The following is a 24,831-nucleotide window of genomic DNA, read 5'->3' as shown; positions in this document are numbered from 1 at the left end:
CAGAACTTGACGAATCAGAACTTGAGGAGCCAGTTGCATGTTCTGATGTTTCTTGAGATGTGGTAGGATCTTGAGTATGCTCCCCCTGCATAGGTGCATCTTCCTTTGACATAGTCACCACAGTTTCAATAACATCAGAGTTTAATCCATCAGAGTTTACAGTATCAGGACTTAGACTGTCAGGATTTTCAGTATCAGAATTTGAGTCTTCATTTTCAAATCTCAGCTGATCATGGTCAATGAAATCTTCAAGACCAGTAATCTTCTTGTCATCAAAAGAGACATTGATAGATTCCATGACCACTTTTGTTCTCAAATTATAGACTCTGAAGGCTTTTGTGGAAAGTGGATATCCAACAAAGATTCCTTCATCAGCTTTTAGATCAAACTTTGATAGCTGTTCAGGATGAGTCTTGAGAACAAAACACTTGCATCCAAATACATGAAAATATTTCAGATTTGGCTTCTTTTTCTTCACCATCTCATATGGTGTTTTTCCATGCTTGTTAATGAGTGTTGCATTTTGAGTAAAACAAGCAGTCTGCACAGCTTCAGCCCAGAAATAGGTTGGAAGCTTTGCTTCTTCAAGCATTGTACGCGCAGCTTCAATGAGAGTTCTATTCTTCCTTTCAACAACTCCATTTTGCTGTGGAGTTCCAGGAGCAGAAAATTTTTGCTTTATTTCATGGCTTTTGCAGAACTCTTTCATTATCAAATTCTTGAACTCAGTGCCATTATCACTCCTTAAAATTTTCACAGAATCTTTGACCATTTTATCCAGCTGTTTGACATGATCAATCAAGATAGATGCAGTTTCACTTTTTGTGTGCAAGAAATACACCCATGTGTATCTGGTGAACTCATCCACTATGACCAACACATACTTCTTCTTTGCAATAGACATGACATTTACTGGACCAAATAGATCAACATGTATTAGATGATAAGGCTCAAGAATTGATGATTCAGTCTTGCTCTTGAATGAAGATTTTCTTTGTTTGGCTTTCTGACATGAATCACAAAGACCATCAGGAGCAAATACTGTGTTTGGAAATCCTCTCACAAGATTTTTCTTGACCAGTTCATTTATATTGTTGAAATTTAAATGAGAGAGTTTCTTATGCCAATTCCAGCTTTCTTCAATTGATGCTCTACTCATCAGACAGATTGCAGAACCATCAGTACTTGTTGAAAGCTTAGCTTCAGAAATGTTACCACGCCTGTATCCTTTCAGAACAACTTTGCCTTTAGATTTACTCACAATTTCACAGTGTTCTTCAAAGAAATCAACATGATAACCTCTGTCACAGATTTGACTTATACTCAGTAGATTGTGTTTAAGTCCTGAGACCAGAGCTACTTGTTTAATTATGACATTTCCAAGATTGATATTGCCATATCCCAATGTTTTTCCAATGTTGCCATCTCCATAAGAAATACTTGGGCCAGCTTTCTCCACAAAGTCTGATAGCAGGGCCTTATTTCCAGTCATATGTCTTGAACATCCACTGTCCAGAACTAGAATATTTTTCCTGTTGCCCTGCAATCACAAAGACCACTAATTATTAGTTTTAAGGACCCAGACTTGCTTGGATCCTTTGGCCTTATTAAGTTTGTTAACATTTACAGCGGATTTAGCATCAGAGTTTATGTTAACATTTTTCTTATCAGAACTTACACTATCAGACTTTGAATCAGAATTTACACTAGAAGGAACAATGGAAACTTTCTTCAAAGAAGGTTTTATTTGATAATAATCATAGTACAAACTATGATATTCCTTACAAGTATAAATGGAATGCCATAAACTACCACAATGAAAACAAGGATTTTGTGGTTTGTATCTAACAGACTGACTCTTAACTCCTGATTTTGAAGGTAAGGAGTTAATATTCTTATTCTTCCTGCAAAAAGAAGCCAGATGGTTAGAACTTCCACAATTATGACATGTTTTCCTAGGAGCATCAGGAACAGGTTTATAATCATTGCTTTTATTCACACCTTCCTTTCCATTCCTATTTTTCCTAGGTGATTTTACCTTGTTTGCATTCTTAACATCTTTCAGCTTATGTTTAAGCTGCTTCTTCGTCATTAAGCCTATGTTCACTTCAGCTGTCTTTTCCTGTTTTAGTTTGTCAGAAGTTGATTCCTTTGTAACTTCTGATTTTTCATTTTCAGACTTTACAGTTACAAACTTAACAGGTTTTAACTTTGGCTTTTGCTTATCAACAGACTTAATTTCTTCAGTTCCTTTATCTTTCTTATCTTCTCTATAACCTAAGCCCTCTTTCCAGTTTCCACTACTTAGCAAATTTTGAGTTGTTTTGCCAGAGTTAGTCCAAGTCCTGATAATCTCTCTTTCCTTTTCTAACTCAGTTTTTAGAGATTCATTTAATTTTAGCACTTCATTCCTAACATAAAAAGCATCATCTCTATCCTTCTGAGTTTGATGGAACATGACTAACTCTTTTTCTAAGAAATCATTCCTTTTCTTAAATGCAAGATTTTCAGAAGTTAATCTTTCACATGTTAAAGTTTGATCTCTATAGCTAACAAACATGGTTTTAAGATATCTTCTCAACTCATTAATATCATCAGTATGAAAAGCATAAGTAGTCTGAGGTACCTTTGTTTCAGCAGCTTCAGAACTGCTCTCAGCACTTTCTTTATCAACATTTGCCATCAATGCATAGTTCTCCTCACTTTCAGAGTCTGAGGTGTCTGTCCAGCTTTTCTGCTTTGTGACAAGAGCCTTGCCAAGATGTATAGAGATTTGAAGGAAAACTTTTGGTGGCCAGATATGAAGAAAGAGATAGCGGAATGGGTCAGTAAGTGTTATACGTGCCAAAAAGTCAAAGCTGAACATCAACGCCCGAGCGGATTACTACAACCACTAGATATTCCAGAATGGAAATGGGAGCACTTAGCAATAGATTTCGTAGTGGGACTTCCAAGGACCAGGGCAAATCACGATGCGATTTGGGTTATCATCGACAGATTAACAAAGTCAGCATATTTTCTTCCAATCAACGAAAGGTTTTCGCTTGACAAGTTAGTACATTTATATCTCAAGGAAATTGTGATGCGTCATAGAGTACCTGTGTCCATAGTATCGGATCGAGATCCCCGTTTTAATTCGAGATTTTGGAGACAATTCCAGGAATGTCTAGGAACCAAATTAAACATGAGCACCGCTTATCATCCTCAAACGGACGGGCAAAGTGAAAGGACTATTCAGAAGATTGAAGATATGTTACGTGTTTGCGTAATAGATTTTGAAGGCAACTGGGATGAGCATTTACCGCTAGTGGAATTCTCTTACAACAACAGCTATCATGCGAGTATCAGAATGCCACCTTATGAAGGTTTATATGGAAGAAAATGCAGATCACTTACATGTTGGGATGAAGTTGGAGAGCGCAAGATTCTAGGTCCAGAACTGATTCAGCAGACCAAGGAAAAAGTAGAACTTATTCGAAAGTGACTCGAAGCTGCGCAAAATCGACAACGTAAATATGCAGATCCAACCAGAAGGGATGTGGACTATCAAGAAGGAGAGCATGTACTGTTGAAAGTATCACCATGGAAGGGATTGACTAGGTTTGGCAACAAAGGCAAGCTAAAGCCTCATTATATCGGTCCATTCAAAATTCTGAAGAGAGTCGGAAAAGTTGCATATGAATTAGCTTTACCGCCCCATATGTAGCATATTCATAATATATTTCATGTGTCAATGTTTAAGAAGTATAACCCTGATACAAGGCATGTAATAGAATATGAGCCGATAAAACTTCAGGCAAATATTTTCGTATGTAGAGCAACTAGTAAGAATTTTGGATCGGCAAGAGAGAGTATTGAGAAATAAGTCTCTACCATTAGTGAGAGTTTTGTGGAGAAATCCCGTGGTTGAAGAATCAACTTGGGAACTTGAGAGTGATATGTTAGAAAAGTACCCTCAGTTATTTTCATAGCGTGATTCTGAGGACGAAATCCTATTAAGGGGGAGAATGTAACGACCGAGAAAATTACGCTTGTATTATACTCTAATAAAGATAATTATATGTATTATTATGTGATTAAGTGTGTTAAGTCGTAAAACCCTAACTGCTATGTGCTACGTGATGTCTGTTTTGATCGGAATGTGTTTCGGGTAATTATTAAGAGTTTTATTATATGTTATAGGTTTTATATCAAAACCCGTACAACTTAAACAGTGTTTTAAAAGCCCGTATTTCAAACAAGGTAATTGGCCCTATTTTTCCAAGAACGACCTATACCATATCGCTATTCTGAACCCCTAGACGTTTTACAAATTTACCTTTTTCACGAAAAACGACTTTTTTGGACCCCTTCGGGAATCAAAACCCCCACAAAATCACATGTTTATTTTTGTATGATCATGAAATTATCAAACATCATTTTTCTTTGCATTTTTGTAATATTCACAATTTTTGGGAATTTTTGGCATTTATTTTGTATTTATTGGATATTTAAAAATTCATAATTGATACCCAAAAATCATAAAAATTGGGGCCAAATATTTTTATTAGATGTGTAATTAGACCCTTAATTTTATTTAGGGGTATTATTTTCATTAGTATAAATAGCTGTTTTATTATTAATTATTCATTAATTAATTATTGAAAATCAGAAAAAAAAATAAAGAAAATCCGTGTTGGAGAAGAACAGGGCAGAAATTAAACCACATGTTTGAACGTGATTCTGTTAACCAAATCGATCATGTGAGTAACCAAAATAATCCTCTTGATCTCTACTTTATATTCATATCATCAATTTTATGTGTTGTTGATTTGATTTTCAATTCGTTTTTTTAGGGTTCATGTTCGATTTAGGGGTTTTTAATTTAAGAATCGTTTGTTTGTTCTGATGAGTTGTATAGCTTTATATTAAGTTGAGGAATGATTTTACATGATTAATTGGTTCGTATAACCCCTAGAAGATATTGTTCGAGTTCTCGGGTTTTAGTAAAGTTTGAATTCATTTTTATTAATTTGTAGATGTTTTTGGTTATTGTGGATTGTTGGGATAGATTAAGGAACTCTATAGCTTTGATTTGGCATATCGATGTTGAAGTTTGGTGTACGAACGTGGCAAATCGTGTTTTGGCCAGAAAAACGTCGGTGGCGGGCCGTCGATTGGCTGGAGAAGACGGATGAGCATCTGGACGTGGTTTCGATTGCAACGACGGGGAAGAGGAGGTCGTGGTGATGGAGTGCAGGGGAAGAGGGGTCGAAACGGTGGAAGGCTGAGGTGTAATCGAGTCGCCGGATTTTGGCCGGAAAAGCTCGCAGGCGTCGGGTTTCTGGGCAGCCAAGGGTCTGTTCTTGGTGACCCGAGGTCGATCCGGTTTCGACTCGGGAAACGACCCGGGTTTGATCCTCCAGAACCCGAAACCCTTCCCTGTTTTCTGTTTTTAAAATTTTAATTATTTAGTTTATTTTATAAAAATCAAAATTAGTTTTTAATAATTTAAAAACCTAAAAAAAATTAGTTTTAAATTCTGAAAAATATTATAATTAATTTCTAAATTATTTTATTAATTTAGAAATTCGAAATTGATTATTTATTTAATTATTTAATTATTTATTTAATTATTTATTTAATTATCTATTATTTAATAATTAAGTAATTAATTAATAAATAAGATTAAATGTATCAAATAATATGATTAATAATTCGATAATTAATCGAATAATACGAGTAACTAGTAGTTGTACGAGTAGTAGTTTGATGAGTTGGATTATTATTCGAGCATTAGTTTATTTATTCGAATATAGTTGTAGTTATTCGTATTGAATAATTATTCATAAATAGTCGATTTAATCGAATAATTGGTAATAATTTGTAATTAATTGTAGCAATTTGTAATTAATTATAATAATTAACGATTAATTATTTTAAAATACAATAAATATTAATTATTTAAAAATATAATTAAGGTTTACTTAATTATGTTCAAATAATTATTATTGATTTATAATTAATTAAATCTTGTTTAATGCATAATAATTACACCGTTAGTCCGATTTAAGTAAAACGAAGACCCTTAGACTCAGAAAAATGACCCGGTTTCATTAAAAATAAATATAAATCATAATTTCTTTCAGAAGCGAGTTGTCTTGTGGTAGTTAATTGTTTATAGGCCCTATTAGGGGTAGAATCGAGTCTAATAAATCCCGAAAAATTAGAAATCGAACCAGATAGTGTTTGTTAATGCGAGTTCAAGTCTAGTATCGATTCTAAAAATAATTATGAGTCTAAAATCAATTATGTGCCTTATGTACTATGTGATTTACGTGATTATGTGAACCTTATGTGCTATATAATTATATATGCGAGTCAGATAGAATCGTATGGGTAGACGATTAGGGTTACGTGGTATCAATTCGAGATACGCGTATAAACTAAGTTATCTAAACAAATATATTTCCATGATAGATTCCATATCCTCAAGGCGAATCAAGCAAGAGGCAGAAGGCAGTGAATCGCACGAGGTGAAGTGCATACCAGGCAAGTTTTTCCCCTATTCTAAGTTCAGAATAGTGAAATATATCCCACTTTCCATAACAATTACACCTTGATATTTATTGTTCACATACACTGATACATAATTATTGATTCTTGTTTCTATTTCATTTCGATTTGATTTCTCCCAATTTATTGAATCCTCTATTCTTATTCCAATACTTTTACTCTTGTTACATATACTCTAATATATCCTGATATTGGGATACATCAAAATCATACCGATTGTTCTGGATGCTAAGCTATGGATTGGATGGTTACGATATGGCCCGGGTATTAACCGGACCCTTTATTATTAGGCCATAGTTGCCTGGGTACCCCTTATGTTGGTTGGGTCTATGCAGTTGGGTATAGATCCGTATTATATCCTGACTGATCATCATGTTATAGTGCATATGTTGGTTCTTATTTCCAGTCTTGTTCATTTGGCACTCGCCAGTAATGGCAAATTATGATTCTTTACAGAAACAGATGGTTGTTCAAACCAGCAGATCACCGGTTCATTTATTCTTCTCTCTTTACACTATATATATTATTGCAGGCTTGTTGAGCAATTTTGGCTCACCCCCTTTTATTGTTGTTCACCTTATTTTTCAGTTAAGGTAGAAAATGAAACCCATCAGAACCCGAGTAGTCAAGAAGCGAGTCAAGCAGCGGGACCCTCTTATACCAAGGGTGTTTGTCCCTATCCCAGAAGAGAGCTTTGAGTTGTCAGATCAGGTGTAGCAGGAAGAGTAATAGTTATAATTTGAATAAAAGATGTTTAGTTTAAAATGTAAATAGAATAATGTTTTGTAACAAAGAGAGTTCTTGAGACAGATTGTTTAAACTGGTTTGTAATAAAGTTGGTTTGTCATTCTTGCTTTCAATCCTTAACCTTGAAAAGATCCTGAGTAGTAGTAGTTCGAGGTAATTATTTTATTTATATCTTGCTTGTACAGGTTTAGTAAGTAGTTAGTGTTAATAATGCCCCAAATCTATACCCCGGATTTGGAGGGTGTTATAGTATTCGTGCAACAAAAGTTGGCGTTTATCAGTTTCGTTTTATCTGATTAGTATCATCACCATTACATGCTAAGGTTAAGAACGAAAAGACTATTGAATGAAGTTGGAATCCCATGTTTGTCATATATATTAACTCAACCATTCTTATTCTCTTAGTTATAATTGTTAGCTTAACTTTAGTTAAAAACAATCTCAATTTATTAATCGTCTTAGCATTGAATAATAACCATAGATTGTTGCATAAATACATTGACTGAAATTACAAACTTAATTCTCTGTGGGAATTAACGAACTATAAGATATTCTATATTACTTACGAACGCGTATACTTGCGTGAATTTTAGCGCGTGTTTAGCGACTAACAATTATACGGTAGCACATATACATATCGATGACTAGGTGTAACAGCCCGCACTTTCGGACTATTAATTCTAAATAAAAATAAATATAATTTACTTATGCAAAATTCTATTACAAAGGTGATTATACGAAAGCGCAGCTAAAAGAGGAAGTCCAAAAGTCAATATACTCAAATTTTAAGTCCGCGAACTCTAATGCTATCCAATTCAAATCTTAGGCGAAACCTGAAATATTAAAAGGATGGGCGGCGAAGCCCAGCAAGTAACTACCGTCCAACGGATCAAAATAATATTTTTATATCATTTTCAAAATCACAACTTAGACATGCGACACATAACATAGATCATATTGGATTGCACAAATATTCGATAACAAAAATCACACAATATATTTTCTATGACAATGATCAAAACGAATGTTGTTTTATAATTCCCATAATCAACATTCTTAATCAATCAATAAATATTAATAACAAATTCTTATCTTTAGTCCAACAGTCCTAAATCACACCTTATGCCACACTTTACCAGTGACCGACATCTTATACTTTATGCTACACTTCAAAAGTGACCGGTTTCTAATTCTTATTCGATGGGGGGCTAGTTTACGTCTCTCGTCAAGTGAAACTGAAGCTTGACAAGATATCAATGTATTCTGGAACGTGCATAAACTAGTTCTAAGTTCTATGTATCATATTACCCAGTGATCGAGTTTTAATTCTTATACATGATTAAGACCGGGGATCTCCAAAAATTTGTTATCTTATTAATCACATACCGACATCATACTTATAATCACTAAACAAATATTGGAGAACATGTAATCACAGATAATATGACATGTTACACAATAAATACGGAGCAACATATAACTACATACATATTTAGAACATCTAATCAAACAAAGGTCACGCAATAATACAGATCAACCGATAGTCACTTACATAACACGTAAACAAATAAGTAATACAGAGTAACGAGTAGTTAATTACACAACACGTAGGCAAACAAATAATACAGAGCAACGAAAAGTTACTTGCCTCAATCATGCAAACAGATAATCAATAGTAGAGCACATAATCAATCGTTAGCAATCCATCAAAACGAAACATCTCATATCTCGAAAAACTCCACGATTTCAATTCTGATCAAATTCTAATTTTCCCTTTTGACCCTCCAAACGATGTTTTCTTGGAAAATACGAAACACGAAAGTTGTAGAGAACGAAAAGACCTTTCCGAAAAGTCAAAGATCAGCGAATTCAAACTTATTATGAATTTTCTACGAATTTTATAAGATCGCTGATTTTTCTATAGAGAAGCTCTACAAATTTTTATAATAAAAATGAGAAAGACGAATATGATGTATTTATAACGATACAAAACCATATTTCTTAACCTATAAGTTATCCATATTAGTATTATAATCTGATCCAAATTTTAAACCCATTACTCTAATTCAATTTTAAATCTTAAACCTTATATAATTTTAATATTTTTTTTCTATTATTCTATTATTAATTCGAATTCTAAAAAATTACGATAAAATATACCCTTTTCTCTCGGTGGTCCTATTGTTCAAAGGTAGTTTATAATATATGAATTCATTTGATTTCAATAATAATAATATTTGAATATCATCAAATTTTAAAAAAATTAAAATATAGATTAAGGAGAAATTATCAAAAATACCCTTTTTTGCGATTTACTAGTTTTTAAAAATATTTACAAAAATAATATGCAACCAAAATTAACAAGATATGCAATTAAATGCATAAACTTTTTTATTTGAATTTGAATTTAGTTGTAGAAATATGTTGATGTTGCAATTATTGAATCGAATCGCAGAAAAATCTTAGTTGTTTAAAAAATAAAATCAAAGAAGGTAATTTTGCAAATAAAATAAAAAAACACATTATTATATTTTTTTAAAATAGGATAATCTTTGCAAAAATCTTTTTGAACTTGATATTTTCAAAACAAGCCCAAAATTAAAATGTTGATCAAAATAGGTCAAAATCTTAGAACTGTTATGTACAACCTATTTGTGAATGACTTTTGCTTAACACAACTTTTGAAGTTCACAACCTTTTGCCTTCCCAAGCTTTAGATCTCCCAAGCCTTTGGCTTTTCATTATCTTGTAACCTATGATTAGATGGCCTATATAAAGGCTTGTTTGTACATTATTTACATATATGAATAAGATGAAGATTATCCTCTCCAAAGTTTCTCTCTAGTTTCTAGTATATCTATTATATAAATATAACACGTTATCAGCACGACGTTCTTATATTTAGCGTTTCTGTTTTTCTGGTGGCCGAGAGTCGATCTTTTAATGTACTTTATCTCCTTACTTCTTGTAACATGAAGTGCATGCTAATACTAAATGTTCTGAGCTCACATGCTAGTACTGGGTAGGCATCCTGCGCCATAAGTTTCATGTTCTTTATATGACGGCTCACATGTTTTCTGTAATGTATGTGTAATTACTTGTCCTTAGCATACAAATACATGACATGTGCACCATGGTTTTCTTGGATTGTGAATCACAAGTGACATGTGGTGGTGTAGCTTTTAAACTTGTTCATTTAATTTTCTGTATATATGTTTTGGGGTCTTCCTTTTGCTTTTGACTACCAGAACCTACTGTCTTTTCCTTTAGTTGGTGGAGTTGGATTTAGATTTGGTAACTCATTCACTCTTATGTTTGTACTATGGACTCAACGATTGTGGTTCCTGCAGTTTTTATAGTCTTATTATTTCCTATTATTTTCTAACCGTGTTATGATAATTAAGGTGAATATATAATTTTATTATATGTTCTGTATAAAATGTTTTATTCGACTTATTTATTAGTGTTCTTATCATCTTTGTTATAATTTACTATTGTTTCATATGATTTTTCTTTTAAATATAATTGTTTTAAATATTTGTGATTAAAAAAAAATATGTATTTGTAATAGATTAATGTGCACATACTTGTCCCGTATTTTTCTGAATCAAGTGTATAACATATTTTTAGTATGTACATTATATTTACTTGGTAATATATTTTAGTGACATGTTTGATCCTTTTATACCATGCATATAAATTATGGTGTATTTTTAAATATTAAACCGGGGTTTATTAAAATTATTATCCTCTTATTTTGATCTTTTCCTGCATAATATACCTTGTACGTAGCTTTTTCCATGTGAAAGATTTTATTTATATTCAATTGATATGCCTATTTTTAAACTTATAAACGTATTTGGTTGTCAAATTTTTGTTATTTTGTGAATATATGCTTACTTCTTAATAGCAATGGCTCGTGTATGAATGTGTATTCTTTTATACGTGTTTGATTTCATGAATTTAATTTAATTATATTTTTATAGAAAGAAAAATGTCAAATCTCAAGAAACTTGAATTCAACGCACTTGATATCACCGACAATAATTATTTAACGTGGATTCTTGATGCTGAAATCCACCTTAATGCTATGGGTCTTGGAGACACCATAAAGGAAGGAAATGTGAAAACTGAGCAAGAAAAGGCAAAAGCCATGATATTCCTTCGAAATCACCTTCATGAAGGCTTGAAAACTGAATACTTGACTGTTAAGGATCTGTTAAACCTTTGGTATGATCTAAAAGAGAGATATGATCATCAAAAAACTGTTATACTCCCTAAGGCTCGCTATGATTGGCTACACTTACGCTTGCAAGATTATAAAAGTGTAAGCGAGTACAATTCAGCAATGTTCAAAATCACTTCTCAACTGAAATTATGCGGTGAAAATGTAACCGATAAAGATATGCTGGAAAAGACTTATTCCACTTTTCATGCCAACAATATGCTCCTGCAGCAGCAATATCGTGAACGGGGGTTCACGAAATATTCTGAACTTATTTCTGTCCTGCTTCTTGCTGAGCAAAATAATGAACTTTTGATAAAAAATCATCAAGCTCCTCCAACTGGTTCCACACCATTCTCTGAAGTGAATACTGTTACTAATAATGATTTTGGACGAGGACGTAGATTTGGACGAGGCCGTGGACATGCCCGTGGATGTGGTTTTGGGCATGGTCGAGGTCATAAATATCGAAACTTCTCAAATTTTAAAAGGAAGCCTCACCACCAGAAGTGGACAAAGAATGAGGAAATGCCTAAGGGAAATATGATGGGTCAAAGGGTTGAAAGCATTTGTCATCATTGTGGAATGAAAGGGCACTGAAGTAAAATATGCCGTACCTCCAAACACCTTGTTGATCTCTACCAAACTTCTTTAAAAGGTGTTGAGACTAATTTTACTAAGCAACATGATCCTCTGGGTCTTTCCCAGCTTGAAACTCACCTTGGTGGAGATAATCAAATTGATCCACTCAACTCTACTCACATGGAAGTGTCTGATTTCTTTGGAGATGACAATATGGAGGTGGCCAAATTTGCCGGTGATGATGCCAATTAAATAAAAGGCCTTATTTTATTTTATTAAGTGTTTATGTATTTACGGATGAACTATAAACTTTTTGTTTGATATATTGCTTAATTTCAAATCAATGGAATGTTATGAGATCTTTTATTTTCTAATTTTGCTTTTTTTTGTGAAGAACATGGCCAGCAGCCTCTCATCATATGTCATAAAAGATGAGGAATCACTTTGCTTAGCAGACAGTGCAACAACACACACAATCCTAAAAAATCAAAAATATTTTTCGTATCTAAAGTTAGCTAAAGCTAATGTGAACACCATATCTGGTGCATCAGATCTTATTGATGGCTCTGGAAGAGAAAATATAGTGTTACCTAATGGAACACGACTTACTATTGATGATCCAATGTTTTCCATCAAATCAAAAAGAAATCTTTTGAGTTTCAAAGATATACGTAAAAATGGATATCACATAGAGACAACAAATGCAAATGATGAAGAATTTTTATATATCACATCAGTTGTCTCAGGGGTGAAGCAGCTAATTGAAAAGCTCCCCTCATATAAATCTGGATTGTATTACACCTTCATAAATCCAGCTGAATTATATATGGTGGTGAACAAAAAATTAGAGGACCCAACTAATTTTATGATGTGGCATGATCGTTTAGGCCATCCGGGTTCAACAATGATGCGAAGAATAATAGAAAACTCAGATGTACATCCTCTCAAGAACAAAATTGTTCCTTTATCTAAAGATGTCCCTTGTATTGCTTTTTTTCAAGGAAAATTGATAACTAAACCATCTTCTGTTAAAGTTTCAATTGAATGCCCAAAATTCTTGGAGCGAATACAAGGAGATATATGTGGACCAATTACCCCATCTAGTGGGCCATTTTAATACTTTATGGTACTCATTGATGCATCAACACGATGGTCGCATGTTAGTTTATTGTCCACTCATAATGTTGCTTTTGCACGACTCCTTGCTCAAATAATTCGGTTAAGAGCACAATTCCCTGATTATAATATAAAGAAAATAAGATTGGACAATGCAGGGGAATTTACATCACAATCTTTTAATGATTATTGTATGTCGATTGGGATTGAAGTGGAACATTCTGTTGCCCACGTACACACTCAAAATGGTTTGGCCGAATCTTTCATCAAAAGGCTACAACTGATTGCTAGACCTTTACTTATGAAAACGAATTTACCAAATTCTACTTGGGGACATGCGATTTTACATGCAGTTTCTTTGGTTCGATTACGACCGACCTCTTATCATCAATATTCCCCTATGCAACTTGTAAATGGTACAGAACCGAATGTCTCTCATTTAAGAGTTTTTGGGTGCGCAGTTTATGTTCCGATATCCCCTCCCTAACGAACAAAAATGGGACCCCAAAGAAGATTAGGGGTATATGTTGGGTTTGACTCTCCCTCAATTATTAAATATTTGGAGCCCATGACTGGTGATTTATTCAAGGCAAGGTTTGCCGATTGTCAATTTGATGAGATAGTTTTTCCTGCATTAGGGGGAGATAAGATAAAATTTGAAAAAGAAAAGCAAGAAATTTTATGGAATGCAGCATCCCTGTCTCATTTTGATCCTCGTACAAATCAACGTGAACTTGAAGTTCAAAAGATTATCCACCTACAAGAAGTCACAAATAGATTGCCTGATGCATTTACTGATGTCAAGAATGTGACAGAGTCACACATACCAGCTGTTAATGTTCCTTGTAAAATTAAACTTCCTGAAGAAGATAATAAAATCATGCTAGTAAATGAGTCTAAAGCACGCCAGAAGCGTGGTAAACCTATTGGATCCAAGGATAAAACTCCAAGAAAAACAAGGAAACTTGATAAGGAAATTTGGTACATCAAATGACATCATAGAATTGATCACTGAAGAGACGTCTTCTTAGGATAATTGTTGACAATGAAGAGATCTCGATAAATTATGTCATTTCAGGAAAGAGGTGGAACAGAAAAGAAATTGTCATGGATGATATATTTGCATATGCAGCTGCACTTGACATTTCTGAAGAAATCGAGGATCATGAACCTAGATCGATCTATGAATGTAAAAGAAGAAATGATTGGCCAAAATGGAAAGAAGCTATTGAAGCAGAACTAAAATCACTCGAAAACCCCCAAGTTTTTGGACCTATTGTCCAAACACCTGCAGGTATAAAACCCGTCGGATATAGATGGGTATTTGTGCGTAAAAGAAATGAGAAAAATGAAATTGTGAGATACAAGGCACGCCTTGTTGCTCAAGGCTTCTCACAAAGACCGAGAATCGATTATGAAGAAACTTATTCCCCGGTAATGGATGCAACAACATTCAGATTTTTAATAAGTTTATCAATTCTAGAAGGGCTCCGAATGAATTTAATGGATGTTGTAACTGCCTACTTATATGGGTCACTCGATAGTGACATTTACATGAAAATCCCTGATGGATTAAAAATGCCTGAAGCATATAGTTCAAGACCCCGAGAGATTTACTCAATTAAATTACAGAGATCATTATACGGATTGAAACAATCGGGTCGTATATGGTACAATCGTCTCTGTGAATATCTTTTGAAAGATGGATATACTAATAATGTAATATGTCCATGTGTTTTTATTAAAAGGACAAAATTGGGGTTTACTATCATTGTAGTATATGTTGATGATTTAAACATCATTGGAACCCCAGATGAACTTCATGAGACGATTAGATATTTGAAAAGAGAGTTTGAAATGAAGGACTTGGGTAAAACAAAACTCTGTCTTGGCTTTCAAGTTGAACATTTATCTAAAGGAATCTTTGTCCACTAGTCTTCATATATTGAAAAGATTCTTAAATGGTTTATTATGGATAAGGCATATCCTGTGAGTACACATATGGTTGTACGATCCTTAGAAAAGAATAAGGATCCATTTCGCCCAAGAGAAAAGTAAGAAGAACTTCTTGGTCCTGAAGTACCATATCTTAGTTCCATTGGTGCACTAATGTATCTTGCCAATTGTACACATCTTGATATTGCATTTTCTGTTAACCTTTTGGCAAGACATAGTTCTGCTCCAACTCGAAGACATTGGACTGGTGTGAAACAAATATTTAGATATCTTCGAGGAACAATGGATATGAGTTTATTTTATTCTAAAGACTCAAAAGTGGAATTAGTTGGTTATGCAGATGCATGATATCGGTCTGATCCACATAAAGGGAGATCTCAAACAGGTTATGAATTTATATATGGTGATACCGCAATATCTTGGCGGTCTACAAAGCAGACTCTTGCAACAACCTCTTCAAATCATGCTGAATTATTGGCACTACATGAAGCTAGTCGGGAATGCGTGTGGCTAAGATCTTTGGTCCATCATATTCGGAAATTATGTGGTCTTTTAGTCAATAAAGGAAGCCTTACTATTTTATTTGAGGATAATGAAACATGCATCACTCAGACTCGAGAAGGTTACATTAAAGGAGATCGAATAAAGCACATTGATCCAAAGTTCCTCTTCACCCATGAACTTCAGCAATGAGGTGAAATTAATGTTTGTTAGATTCGATCATGTGAAAATCCGGCAGATTTGTTCACAAAAGCACTTCCTACATCTTCCTTCGAGAAAATGGTACACAAGATTGGAATGCGTAAACTTCGGGATATATTGAAATGAGGGGGAGATATGATATTTCTTTTACATTACATTATGTACAACACATGTACTCTTTTTCCTTCACTAGGATTTTTTCCCACAGGGTTTTTTCTAGTAAAGGTTTTAATGAGGCATGTTGTTCGTATAAGTCATTCAAGGGGGAGTGTTATGTACAACCTATTTGTGAATGACTTTTGCTTAGCACAACTTTTCAAGTTCACAACCTTTTGCCTTCCCAAACTTTAGATCTCCCAAACCTTTGGCTTTTCATTATCTTGTAACCTATGATTAGATGGCCTATTTAAAGGCTTGTTTGTACATTGTTTACATATATGAATAAGATGAAGATTATCCTCTCCAAAGTTTCTCTATAGTTTTTAGTATATCTATTATATAAATATAACAAGAACCTTTTTTTAATCTGATTTTACAGTAAAATCTCTATAAATTAATATAGTTGGGACCGGAGAATTCTATTAATTTAGAGAGGTATTAATTAATCGATAAATTAATAATTATTAATATATAGAGAATTTTCGGTAGCAAACAAAATTAACTTTTGATTAAATTTTTATTCACATAAATTTAAATAAAATGAATTGTACAATTTATATTTTATACTTAATTCAATTAATTCAATGTATATGAATTTAGAAAGTCAATGTAATGTACAATATATTAGATTCAAAGTCCATGTAGTGTATAAGTTAAATTCATTGTATTTTACATAGAAAATATTCAATGTATATTAGAAAAATTCAAAGTACATGAATTAATTTAATTCATTGTATTTTACATAGAAAGTATTCAATGTATGTGTAGTCATAAAATATATTATATATACTGTATATACTAGATTGGGGGAAAAATTATACAAACAAAACAATGGCTTCTCATCTAAAAGGTGTCACAAAATCAACAATGACGGATGAAGCAAGAAAAGCATTATGTGAATATAAAAGAGAAAATTCATCATGCACTCAAAAAGATCTCCAGTTGTGGCTCGAGAATAAGTTTCATCTAAAAGTTAGTCAAGGTACAATATCAAATACACTGAAAAGGTCAGCAGACTATCTTGCAGCTAATTACTTGGAGAAAAGAAAAGATATTAAGCGACATAAACCAGCAAAATATCCAGATATGGAGAAGGTTCTCTATGAATGGTTTCTCCAGTACCAAGATCGTGTTAATATGACATGAGAGCTAATTTTAGAGAAGGCAAAAGAGACCATGAAAATTTTATACCCTCAACAAGATCAGGAGCACACTTTTTCTCAAGGTTGGCTTGAGAAATTCAAGTTAAGAAGCACTCAAGGCATCAAAAATGCTTAATAACTTTTTGATGCAACATGAAAGCACCACACCCGAGCTTTTGGATGCAATAAGGAAGATTAGGGATGAGCTTCATGTTGATTTAAATTATATGAAAAAGCAAACTACAATTGAATCATATTTTACAAAGATGTAATAGCTATATTTTTATGAATATAAGGGAATTATTAATTTATAGTTTTATTGGGACCATATTTTTATACAGGGTTTTCAAAAAAATTATTATCTTATTATCTTATCGAAATTGATCATTTTTTGAACTGGCCCAAGTCGGGACCGGACAAAATTATTATTTAGAGAGATTATTAATTAATCGAGTATTAATTTACAGAGGTTTTACTCTTCTAATTTTAAAATATTATTTAGAATCTAAATTAAACACACCAAAATCCAATAAAAAATCGTTTAAAATAGAAATTACATACACGATAAACAAGATCATAGGCATGTGGTTTGTTTGCCCAACCCTAGCCCCCCCGAACCCAATTGAGCGGCACTCATCATGTCCGGCGACCGTGATTCTACTGTTTTCATAGGTGATTCTCTTAATTTAATCGTATATACATATATTATTTGTGATTATTTAATAGTTTTTATGTATTGTAATTTAAATTCTTGTTTAGAATTTGCAGATGAGTATAGATGTTATGCCAATCTTATGTAATGATGTGTCTTTGTTAAAATACAGTAATTAATTATATGAGACCAAAAAAATACCCCGTAACCCCAACCCCGTTAAGCGATTTTATAACAAGGCTTTTTTAGTGCTAAGTGCGGAATTCTTTAAGTTTAGCTCTATTCGGTGTAGTTTTTGTGTATGTAGGGGTCCACTGTTAATCGCAGCCGGTCAAAATGAGTTAAACTTATAGAATTATAGAATTTCGCACTTGGACACACACTAGAAAAACTGTTATTATTTTGTTACCAGCTAGCTGCTAGTTCACTTGAAGATTGTTGACATAATTGGTATGTATGTCTTTTACACTTGTGAAATTTAAAAGTTTAATGGTTCGATTTGCTGCAATACATATTAAAGTTAAATTTTCATATTTGCCACTTGCAGGCAATCTGGATGAACGAGTGAGTGAGAGAGTTTTGTATGACATATTAATTCAGGCAGGGCGTGTTGTCGACTTGTACATTCCTCGAGACAGAGAAACTAATCGACCCAAGGGCATTGCTTTTGCTGAATATGAAAGTGAGGAGATTGCAGATTATGCTGTCAGGCTATTTTCTGGTCTTGTGACTCTTTATAACCGAACTCTGAGATTTGCGGTATGCCCCTTTAACGTTCTCTCTGTAGGTAGCTAATACAAATTTAAAAAGTTGATAGTTGGCACATCGATGCCTTGTTACCTCTTATCAGCATTGTATGTTGCCAACTGGCTCTTGTACTTGTCACATGACTACTTCTACATTAGTAAACTGCATTTCTGAATTTAAGATGTCACGAAATTCTAGTTTCCAGTCTTTTCTTCATGCCTAGTAGCTTAAGTTTTATTAATTGCTGCTGCTAGGACTGTAATTAAGTTTAAGTTGGTCGAATCTTTTGTCATGCGGGCTATTATGATTCTAAATGAGCTGACCCTTTTTGCTTTCGAGAAACAGTTTGAGCTCTAGTATTATGTGTATAATACTTGATAGTTAAGGCACAAAGAGACCCTAAGAAAAATGTCCTGATTGCTAAACTCAAACTCAATTTATTGTACACAAAATAGAAGAATTGTCCAAAATTATCTTTGAAAAATGCACTCCAGCAGAGCTGAGGTTTCGGAAAGATACAAGTTCTTATCCCTATATGAAGACTGTGGAAGCATCCAATGCTTCCTTTGACATTATAAACTATGTTTGAGTTGTTAGTTTTACTCCGAGTCTTAAAAAGTCATTCGTTAAAAACTATGTTAAAGTTAATAGTTTTGCTATAGGAGTCTAGAATAACTTATATTTGTTTATTGATGAACGGGATCCATGAAAAAAAGATTTCTGGACAAGACAAGGTTGCAGTTGGCTCCATGCCTAAAGGAAGACAGTACACTGATACCGAAGATGTTACTCCACACTCCGCACCACATTCATCATATATGTTCTCATCGCCACGATCACAGTATGCTCAAGGTGATATGTTTTTCTTTTCTATTTAGTTTTTGTTCAAGTTTTTAGTTCTCTTTATGTACATATTTTTTATTGCTTCTAGTGGCCTTTGTTCATCCTGTCTGATGTGCTTACTCTAATGCCCCTAATACCTTCTTTTCCATTCAGTGCCAACTCCTCCTGGTGTTTCTCATGAATATAATCGTCCTAGATCATATTCTGACCGGAATGGGTATGCTTATAATGGTGGAAGACATTTTGGGTCAGCGTTTGATAGTATAACCAGATCTAGGTAGAGACACAATAATACAAGTAGCTACGTGATTTGGTCCTTGATTTATATGACCATTAATTATTAGGAGACCAATCCTCATTGTTTTGTATTAGAAATTTACTTAGCTATTGTGATAATGTGAAAAATTTATGTGCCAAACTGTTGTGCTGGGTTGATCAATCATATGTTAATATGGACTTGATTAATTGTATTTTGATGCACTATTAATGTAACTAGCACTTTAATCGTATCCATTGGTGCACAATCTTTCATGTCATACCTTTCCAGTATCTTTTCGATATAGCTCTTTTGTGAGAATCCAAGAATACCTCGAGAGCAATTTCGATGTATCTGAATTCCTAATACAAAAGAGGCGTTACCAAGGTCCTTCATCTCAAATTAACTAGTGAAAAATTTCTTGGTATCGTGTAATAAGCCTATATCATTAGTAGAAAGTAAGATGTCATCAACGTATAAGAGAAGAAAGATAAATTTGCTCCCACTGAACTTGTGATATACACAATATTCCACCAAATTCATTTTGAAACCATATGATGTGATAACATGATGAAATTTGTGATACCATTCATGAGAAACCTTCCTGAGACCATAGATGGACTTCTTTAATTTGCAAAACACAGTCTTTGGATCTCCAATGACAAAGTTTTTCGATTGTACCATATAAATTGTCTCGCCAATGTTTCCATTGAGTAACGCCATCTTTAAGTCCATCTGATGTAGCTTTAGATCATAATGAGCCAAAGTGCCATAAAAATTCTAAATGAGTCTTTTATGGAAATCGGAAAGAAAGTCTCATTATAGTCGATAACTTTATTTTGAGTGAATCCTTTAGCGACTAGACGAGCCTTATATCTTTCAATGTTACCACTCGAATCCCTTTTGGTTTTAAATATCCACTTGCAACCAATAGGTTTTGAGCCTTTAGGCAACTCGACAAGATCCCAAACGTCATTGTCTTTCATAGATTGCATCTCTTCATTTATGGCATCAATTCACTTTTGAGAGTTAGGGATCTGCATGGCTTGTTGAAGATTTACATGATCGTCTTCCCCAATTCCAATTCCATCTTCATATTCTTGTAGAAAAACAACATAATTATCTGGAATTACGCTCATTCGCTCTCTAGTGGATCTCCTTAGTGGCCCTTCTTATGATTCATGAGGTTGTTGAGTTTTCTTAATTGATTCCTCTCGGGGAATTTTAGTGTTGTCTTGAACCGGAGGGCCTTGAACAATGATAGGTACCTTAATCTGAACATTATTCTTGGCAGGGTCATAAATATGATCATAACTATCTTCTTCAAAGATAATACTTTTACGTATATCTTCCCTCCCAAAATCAACATCCTAAAAAAATCTTATATTTTCAGTCTCAAAGAAGGATCTAGTAGCGGGATCATAAAACTTGAATCCGCGAGTACATTCCGGATACCTAACAAAATGGCAACCGACTGTCCTAGAGTCCAATTACTTTTCATTTGGCCTATATGGCCTTACCTCAGCTGGACAACCCCAAACATGTAGATGCTTAATACTAAGTGTTTTCTTAGTCCAAAGTTTGTAAGGGGTTTCGGTCACTGCTTTAGTTGGAACCCGGTTAAGGATATAAAATGCAGTCTTTAGTGCATCTCCTCAAAGTGGCCCAGGTAAGGAAGAATGACTTATCATACTTCTCACCATATCTTTAAGATTACAGTTTCTTCTCTCAGCAACACCATTCATATTTGGTTTTCCTGGCATAGTATATTGTGGGACAATTTCACACTTCTTTAGAAAGTTAGCAAAGGGTCTTGGACGTTGCTCACTTGATCCATCATATCTATCATAGTATTCACCACCACGATCGGATCTGGCAGCTTTAATACTACTATTTAGCTGAAGTTCAACTTTAGCTTTATACTCTTTAAATACGTCCAGAGCTTGCGACTTCTCATGTATCAAGTATAGGTAACCATACCTATAGTGATCATCTATGAACGTGATAAAATATCGTTGACCGTTCCAAGAGGCTGTAGGGAATGGTCCACATATATCGGTATGAATCAGTTCCAAGATACTTGCAGCTCTATTGGCACCTAACTTTCTCGAGTTTGTTTATTTTCTCATAATGCATTCTACACAGACTTGAAAGTCACTTAAATATAAGAGATCAAGCATTTTATCATTCACAAGCCTCTGAATTCTCTGTTTAGAGATATGACCTAATCGCTTGTAGCATAATATAGCAGAATTCTCAGTTAACTTACGCTTTGTACCTCTTGCACTTGAGTGCAAATTTTCATTATTGAAAGCAACAATATCAAACATAGAAAGATTATCAATCAAAGAACCGGTGGCAACCAAATTTAAATTTAAAGAGAAACATACTTTATTATTTCTAAAGGAACAAGTGTAGCCATATTTGTCCAAACAGAAAATAGAAATAAGATTTCATCTCAAAGACGATGCAACAAATGTCTCAAATAAATCCAAATAAACACCAGTTTTTAATAATAATCTAAATGTTCCAACAGCTTCAACTGAAACTTTATTTCCGTTTCCCATATAGATGAATCTTTCAGCATCAATTGGCGGTCGGCTCCACATGCAACCCTGCATAGATACACTTATGTGAGTAGTAGCACCAGAATCTACCTACCAAGTATCCTTAGGTACAGAAGCCAAATTAACTTCTAAATAAACATATACATGAGTCTTACCCATCTTCACACGCCAAACAACATATTTGGAACACTCTTTCTTCATGTGTCCAACCTTCTTATAAAAGTAGCAGGTTATTCCCTTATCCTGCTTCTCTTGCAACTGATATTTGGGTTTTCCACTTACAATATCCTTACCTCACTTTATTTTTCTGTCATGAGAGCTTGATGCCAAGTGAGCACTCTTAGCCTTCTCTCACAAAACCCTCTATTCCTCTTGCACAAAGTGTGAAATGAGCTTATTAATAGTCCATTTTTCCTTTTGAGTATTGTAATTCACCACAAAGTGTCCAAACTGAGGAGGCAGAGAAATAAGAACCAAGTGAACAAGTAAGTCATCCGAAAGTTCTAACTTGAGTTCCTTGAGTTTTCCAGCAAAATTAGACATCCCAATGATGTACTCCCTTATGTTCCCCTTTCCTTTATACTTCATGGTCACGAGTTTTGACAGAATATTACTCGTTTCCGCTTTCTCATTCTTAGAAAAATATTGCTCAATCTCGGAGAGGAACTTCTTGGTACTTGTGCTCTCAACAATAGAGCCCCGAAATCCAGTGGGAATCGTTCGCTTCATGATCGCCAGACACATGCGATTTGAGCGCCCCATTTCTCAATTTGATCCATTTTGGGATCATCCGTAGTGGGAACTGGTTGATCTTTCCTTAGCACAAGGTCGAGATCCATACACCCAAGAACAGTTGTTAGGAATATGTTGTAGTCTTGATGATAATTCACCGAAACACCACAAGTAGATTTATTAAGTGTCTTTTGTAGCCTTCAATGGATAACCACAGTTAGTCTATCCGTTGAAGGAGTAGCTTATGTTAATAAGTATGCAACACATTCTGTACACTAGAATAGCTGGGGGATTTGGTAATTATTGTAATTTCTAAGTCATGTTGACTACTAGCAAGATATATAAAATAAGTGAGCTAAGTGTAAATATAAAATTCCTTGTAATTTTGTATAAGTGAAAGAGTATCAACTACTAAAGAAACATCTTCAACTACTAAACTACAAGCTTCAACGAATGACTCTACAAGCTTCAACGGATAACTCAATATGCCTTCAACGGATAAGCCAGTCAAGCCCTCAACGGATATCAGATAAAGCTGTCAACGGATGCTATCAGGAAAGCTTCAACGAATGACATCAATATAATGTTAATGGATAACATCTATGAAGCCCCAACGGATAATCAACAAGATAGCAGTTGATAGTGACTTGACAGAAGCTAACAGAATGTGGCAGCCTGATTATAGGTTTTAAAAGAAAATGAAGCATTTCTATTTCCATGCAAAACAAGCTCGTTCAAAGATGATGTATCTTACTTGGATTGCATTGGATTGAGAAATGAAGAAACATGTGATTGAACCTAGCTGATAGAAATATTACTCTTATCTTATTGAACATGTAAACTTGGTGATTATATAAACCAAGTATAGCAAGTATCTTAGAACTTAACTAGAACAACAAGTAGAACAAAAAAGCTGTATCTTTAGTACTCTCAAGTTCTAAGTTGTAAGATATACTTGTAAGCAGTTGTGTGCACTTTGCATCACATAGATTTCTTCAATATATACATCTCTAGTGGAAAGACAAATCCACCAGAAAGTTATTAAACTTGTGTTTATTTACTTTGTGTTAGTAGAATACTTTAAAAGCCTTATCAGCATTCTTGCATATTCACAAACACAATTGTATATTTAAGAAAGAGTAATTCAGAAAAGCAAAAAGAAAGCAAAATTCCATTCAACCCCCTTCTGTAATTCTGTTATTGTATTGTTAGGGAATAACAATTGGTATCAGAGCAAGCTCTTAACATACAAAGAGTTTAAAAATCAAAGCAATCAAACAACATGAGTAGGAATGATGTTATAGTGAAAATTCCAATTCTAGACATATACAACTATCATCACTGGAAAATGAAGATGCACCTTCATCTACTCTCTCAAGATGAAAGCTATGTCAACTGCATAGAGAATGGACCTCATGTTCCTTGCAGAGTTGCAACAGAAGCTGGTGAAGTGACTAGAAATGAACAAACTGTTCCAAAGCCTAAATTAGAATGGACTGATAAAGATATTGAAGCAGTTCATAAAGATAAAAAGACCATGAACATTTTTTTCAATGGTCTAGATCAAGACATATTTGACAACGTCATAAATTGCAAAACTGCTAAGGAAATTTGGGATCAATTTCAAGTGCTATGTGAGGGAACTGAGCAAGTCAGAGAAAACAAGATGCAACTTCTCATTCAACCATATGAACACTTGCATTTTGAAGATGGCGAGTCCTTGAATGAGACTTTCAGTAGATTTTAAAAGTTTTTAAATGAACTAAGTTGTATGGATGAGTTTACCAAACCATGGATTCCAACCTAAAATTCTTAAGGTTTTTACAAAAGGAATGGAAGCCAATGACAAT

At 33.9% G+C, this 24,831-nt stretch overlaps 4 protein-coding genes across 4 annotated transcripts; 3 read left to right on the top strand and 1 right to left on the bottom strand.

Annotated features, from left to right (window-relative positions):
• The first annotated feature begins 11,296 nt into the window (after positions 1 to 11,296).
• On the top strand, positions 11,297 to 12,127 carry LOC141704426 (uncharacterized). The gene has a single exon (XM_074507667.1). The coding sequence runs from the start codon at positions 11,297 to 11,299 to the stop codon at positions 12,125 to 12,127; it is 831 nt and encodes a 276-aa protein (XP_074363768.1).
• Positions 12,128 to 16,873: 4,746 nt separating this feature from the next.
• Positions 16,874 to 17,188, top strand: LOC141704425 (ARS-binding protein 1-like). Its single transcript, XM_074507666.1, has one exon. The coding sequence runs from the start codon at positions 16,874 to 16,876 to the stop codon at positions 17,186 to 17,188; it is 315 nt and encodes a 104-aa protein (XP_074363767.1).
• A 526-nt stretch (positions 17,189 to 17,714) lies between these two features.
• On the top strand, positions 17,715 to 19,907 carry LOC141704422 (uncharacterized). Its single transcript, XM_074507663.1, has 4 exons — positions 17,715 to 17,856; positions 18,384 to 18,595; positions 19,300 to 19,435; positions 19,580 to 19,907. The coding sequence occupies exons 1-4, from the start codon at positions 17,823 to 17,825 to the stop codon at positions 19,705 to 19,707; spliced, it is 510 nt and encodes a 169-aa protein (XP_074363764.1). The 5' UTR covers positions 17,715 to 17,822; the 3' UTR covers positions 19,708 to 19,907.
• Positions 19,908 to 22,612: 2,705 nt separating this feature from the next.
• Positions 22,613 to 23,011, bottom strand: LOC141704424 (uncharacterized). The gene has a single exon (XM_074507665.1). It carries the CDS (start codon positions 23,009 to 23,011, stop codon positions 22,613 to 22,615), a length of 399 nt encoding a protein of 132 aa, XP_074363766.1.
• Between the last annotated feature and the right edge of the window lie 1,820 nt (positions 23,012 to 24,831).

The sequence above is a fragment of the Apium graveolens genome, unplaced genomic scaffold, assembly GCF_009905375.1.
Source record: "Apium graveolens cultivar Ventura unplaced genomic scaffold, ASM990537v1 ctg7820, whole genome shotgun sequence".
Classification (NCBI taxonomy): Eukaryota; Viridiplantae; Streptophyta; class Magnoliopsida; order Apiales; family Apiaceae; genus Apium; species Apium graveolens.
This window is presented reverse-complemented; position numbering and strand designations above follow the sequence as displayed.

Excerpts from the sequence above, each read along its gene's own strand:
- LOC141704424 (XM_074507665.1), bottom strand. The coding sequence starts at position 23,011 with ATGGGGCGCTCAAATCGCATGTGTCTGGCGATCATGAAGCGAACGATT.
- LOC141704426 (XM_074507667.1), top strand. The coding sequence starts at position 11,297 with ATGTCAAATCTCAAGAAACTTGAATTCAACGCACTTGATATCACCGAC.
- LOC141704422 (XM_074507663.1), top strand. The coding sequence starts at position 17,823 with ATGTCCGGCGACCGTGATTCTACTGTTTTCATAG. Across the intron at positions 18,596-19,299 it reads ACCGAACTCTGAGATTTGCG|ATTTCTGGACAAGACAAGGT; the intron begins GTATGCCCCTTT and ends CATGAAAAAAAG. Across the intron at positions 19,436-19,579 it reads ACGATCACAGTATGCTCAAG|TGCCAACTCCTCCTGGTGTT; the intron begins GTGATATGTTTT and ends TTTTCCATTCAG.
- LOC141704425 (XM_074507666.1), top strand. The coding sequence starts at position 16,874 with ATGGCTTCTCATCTAAAAGGTGTCACAAAATCAACAATGACGGATGAA.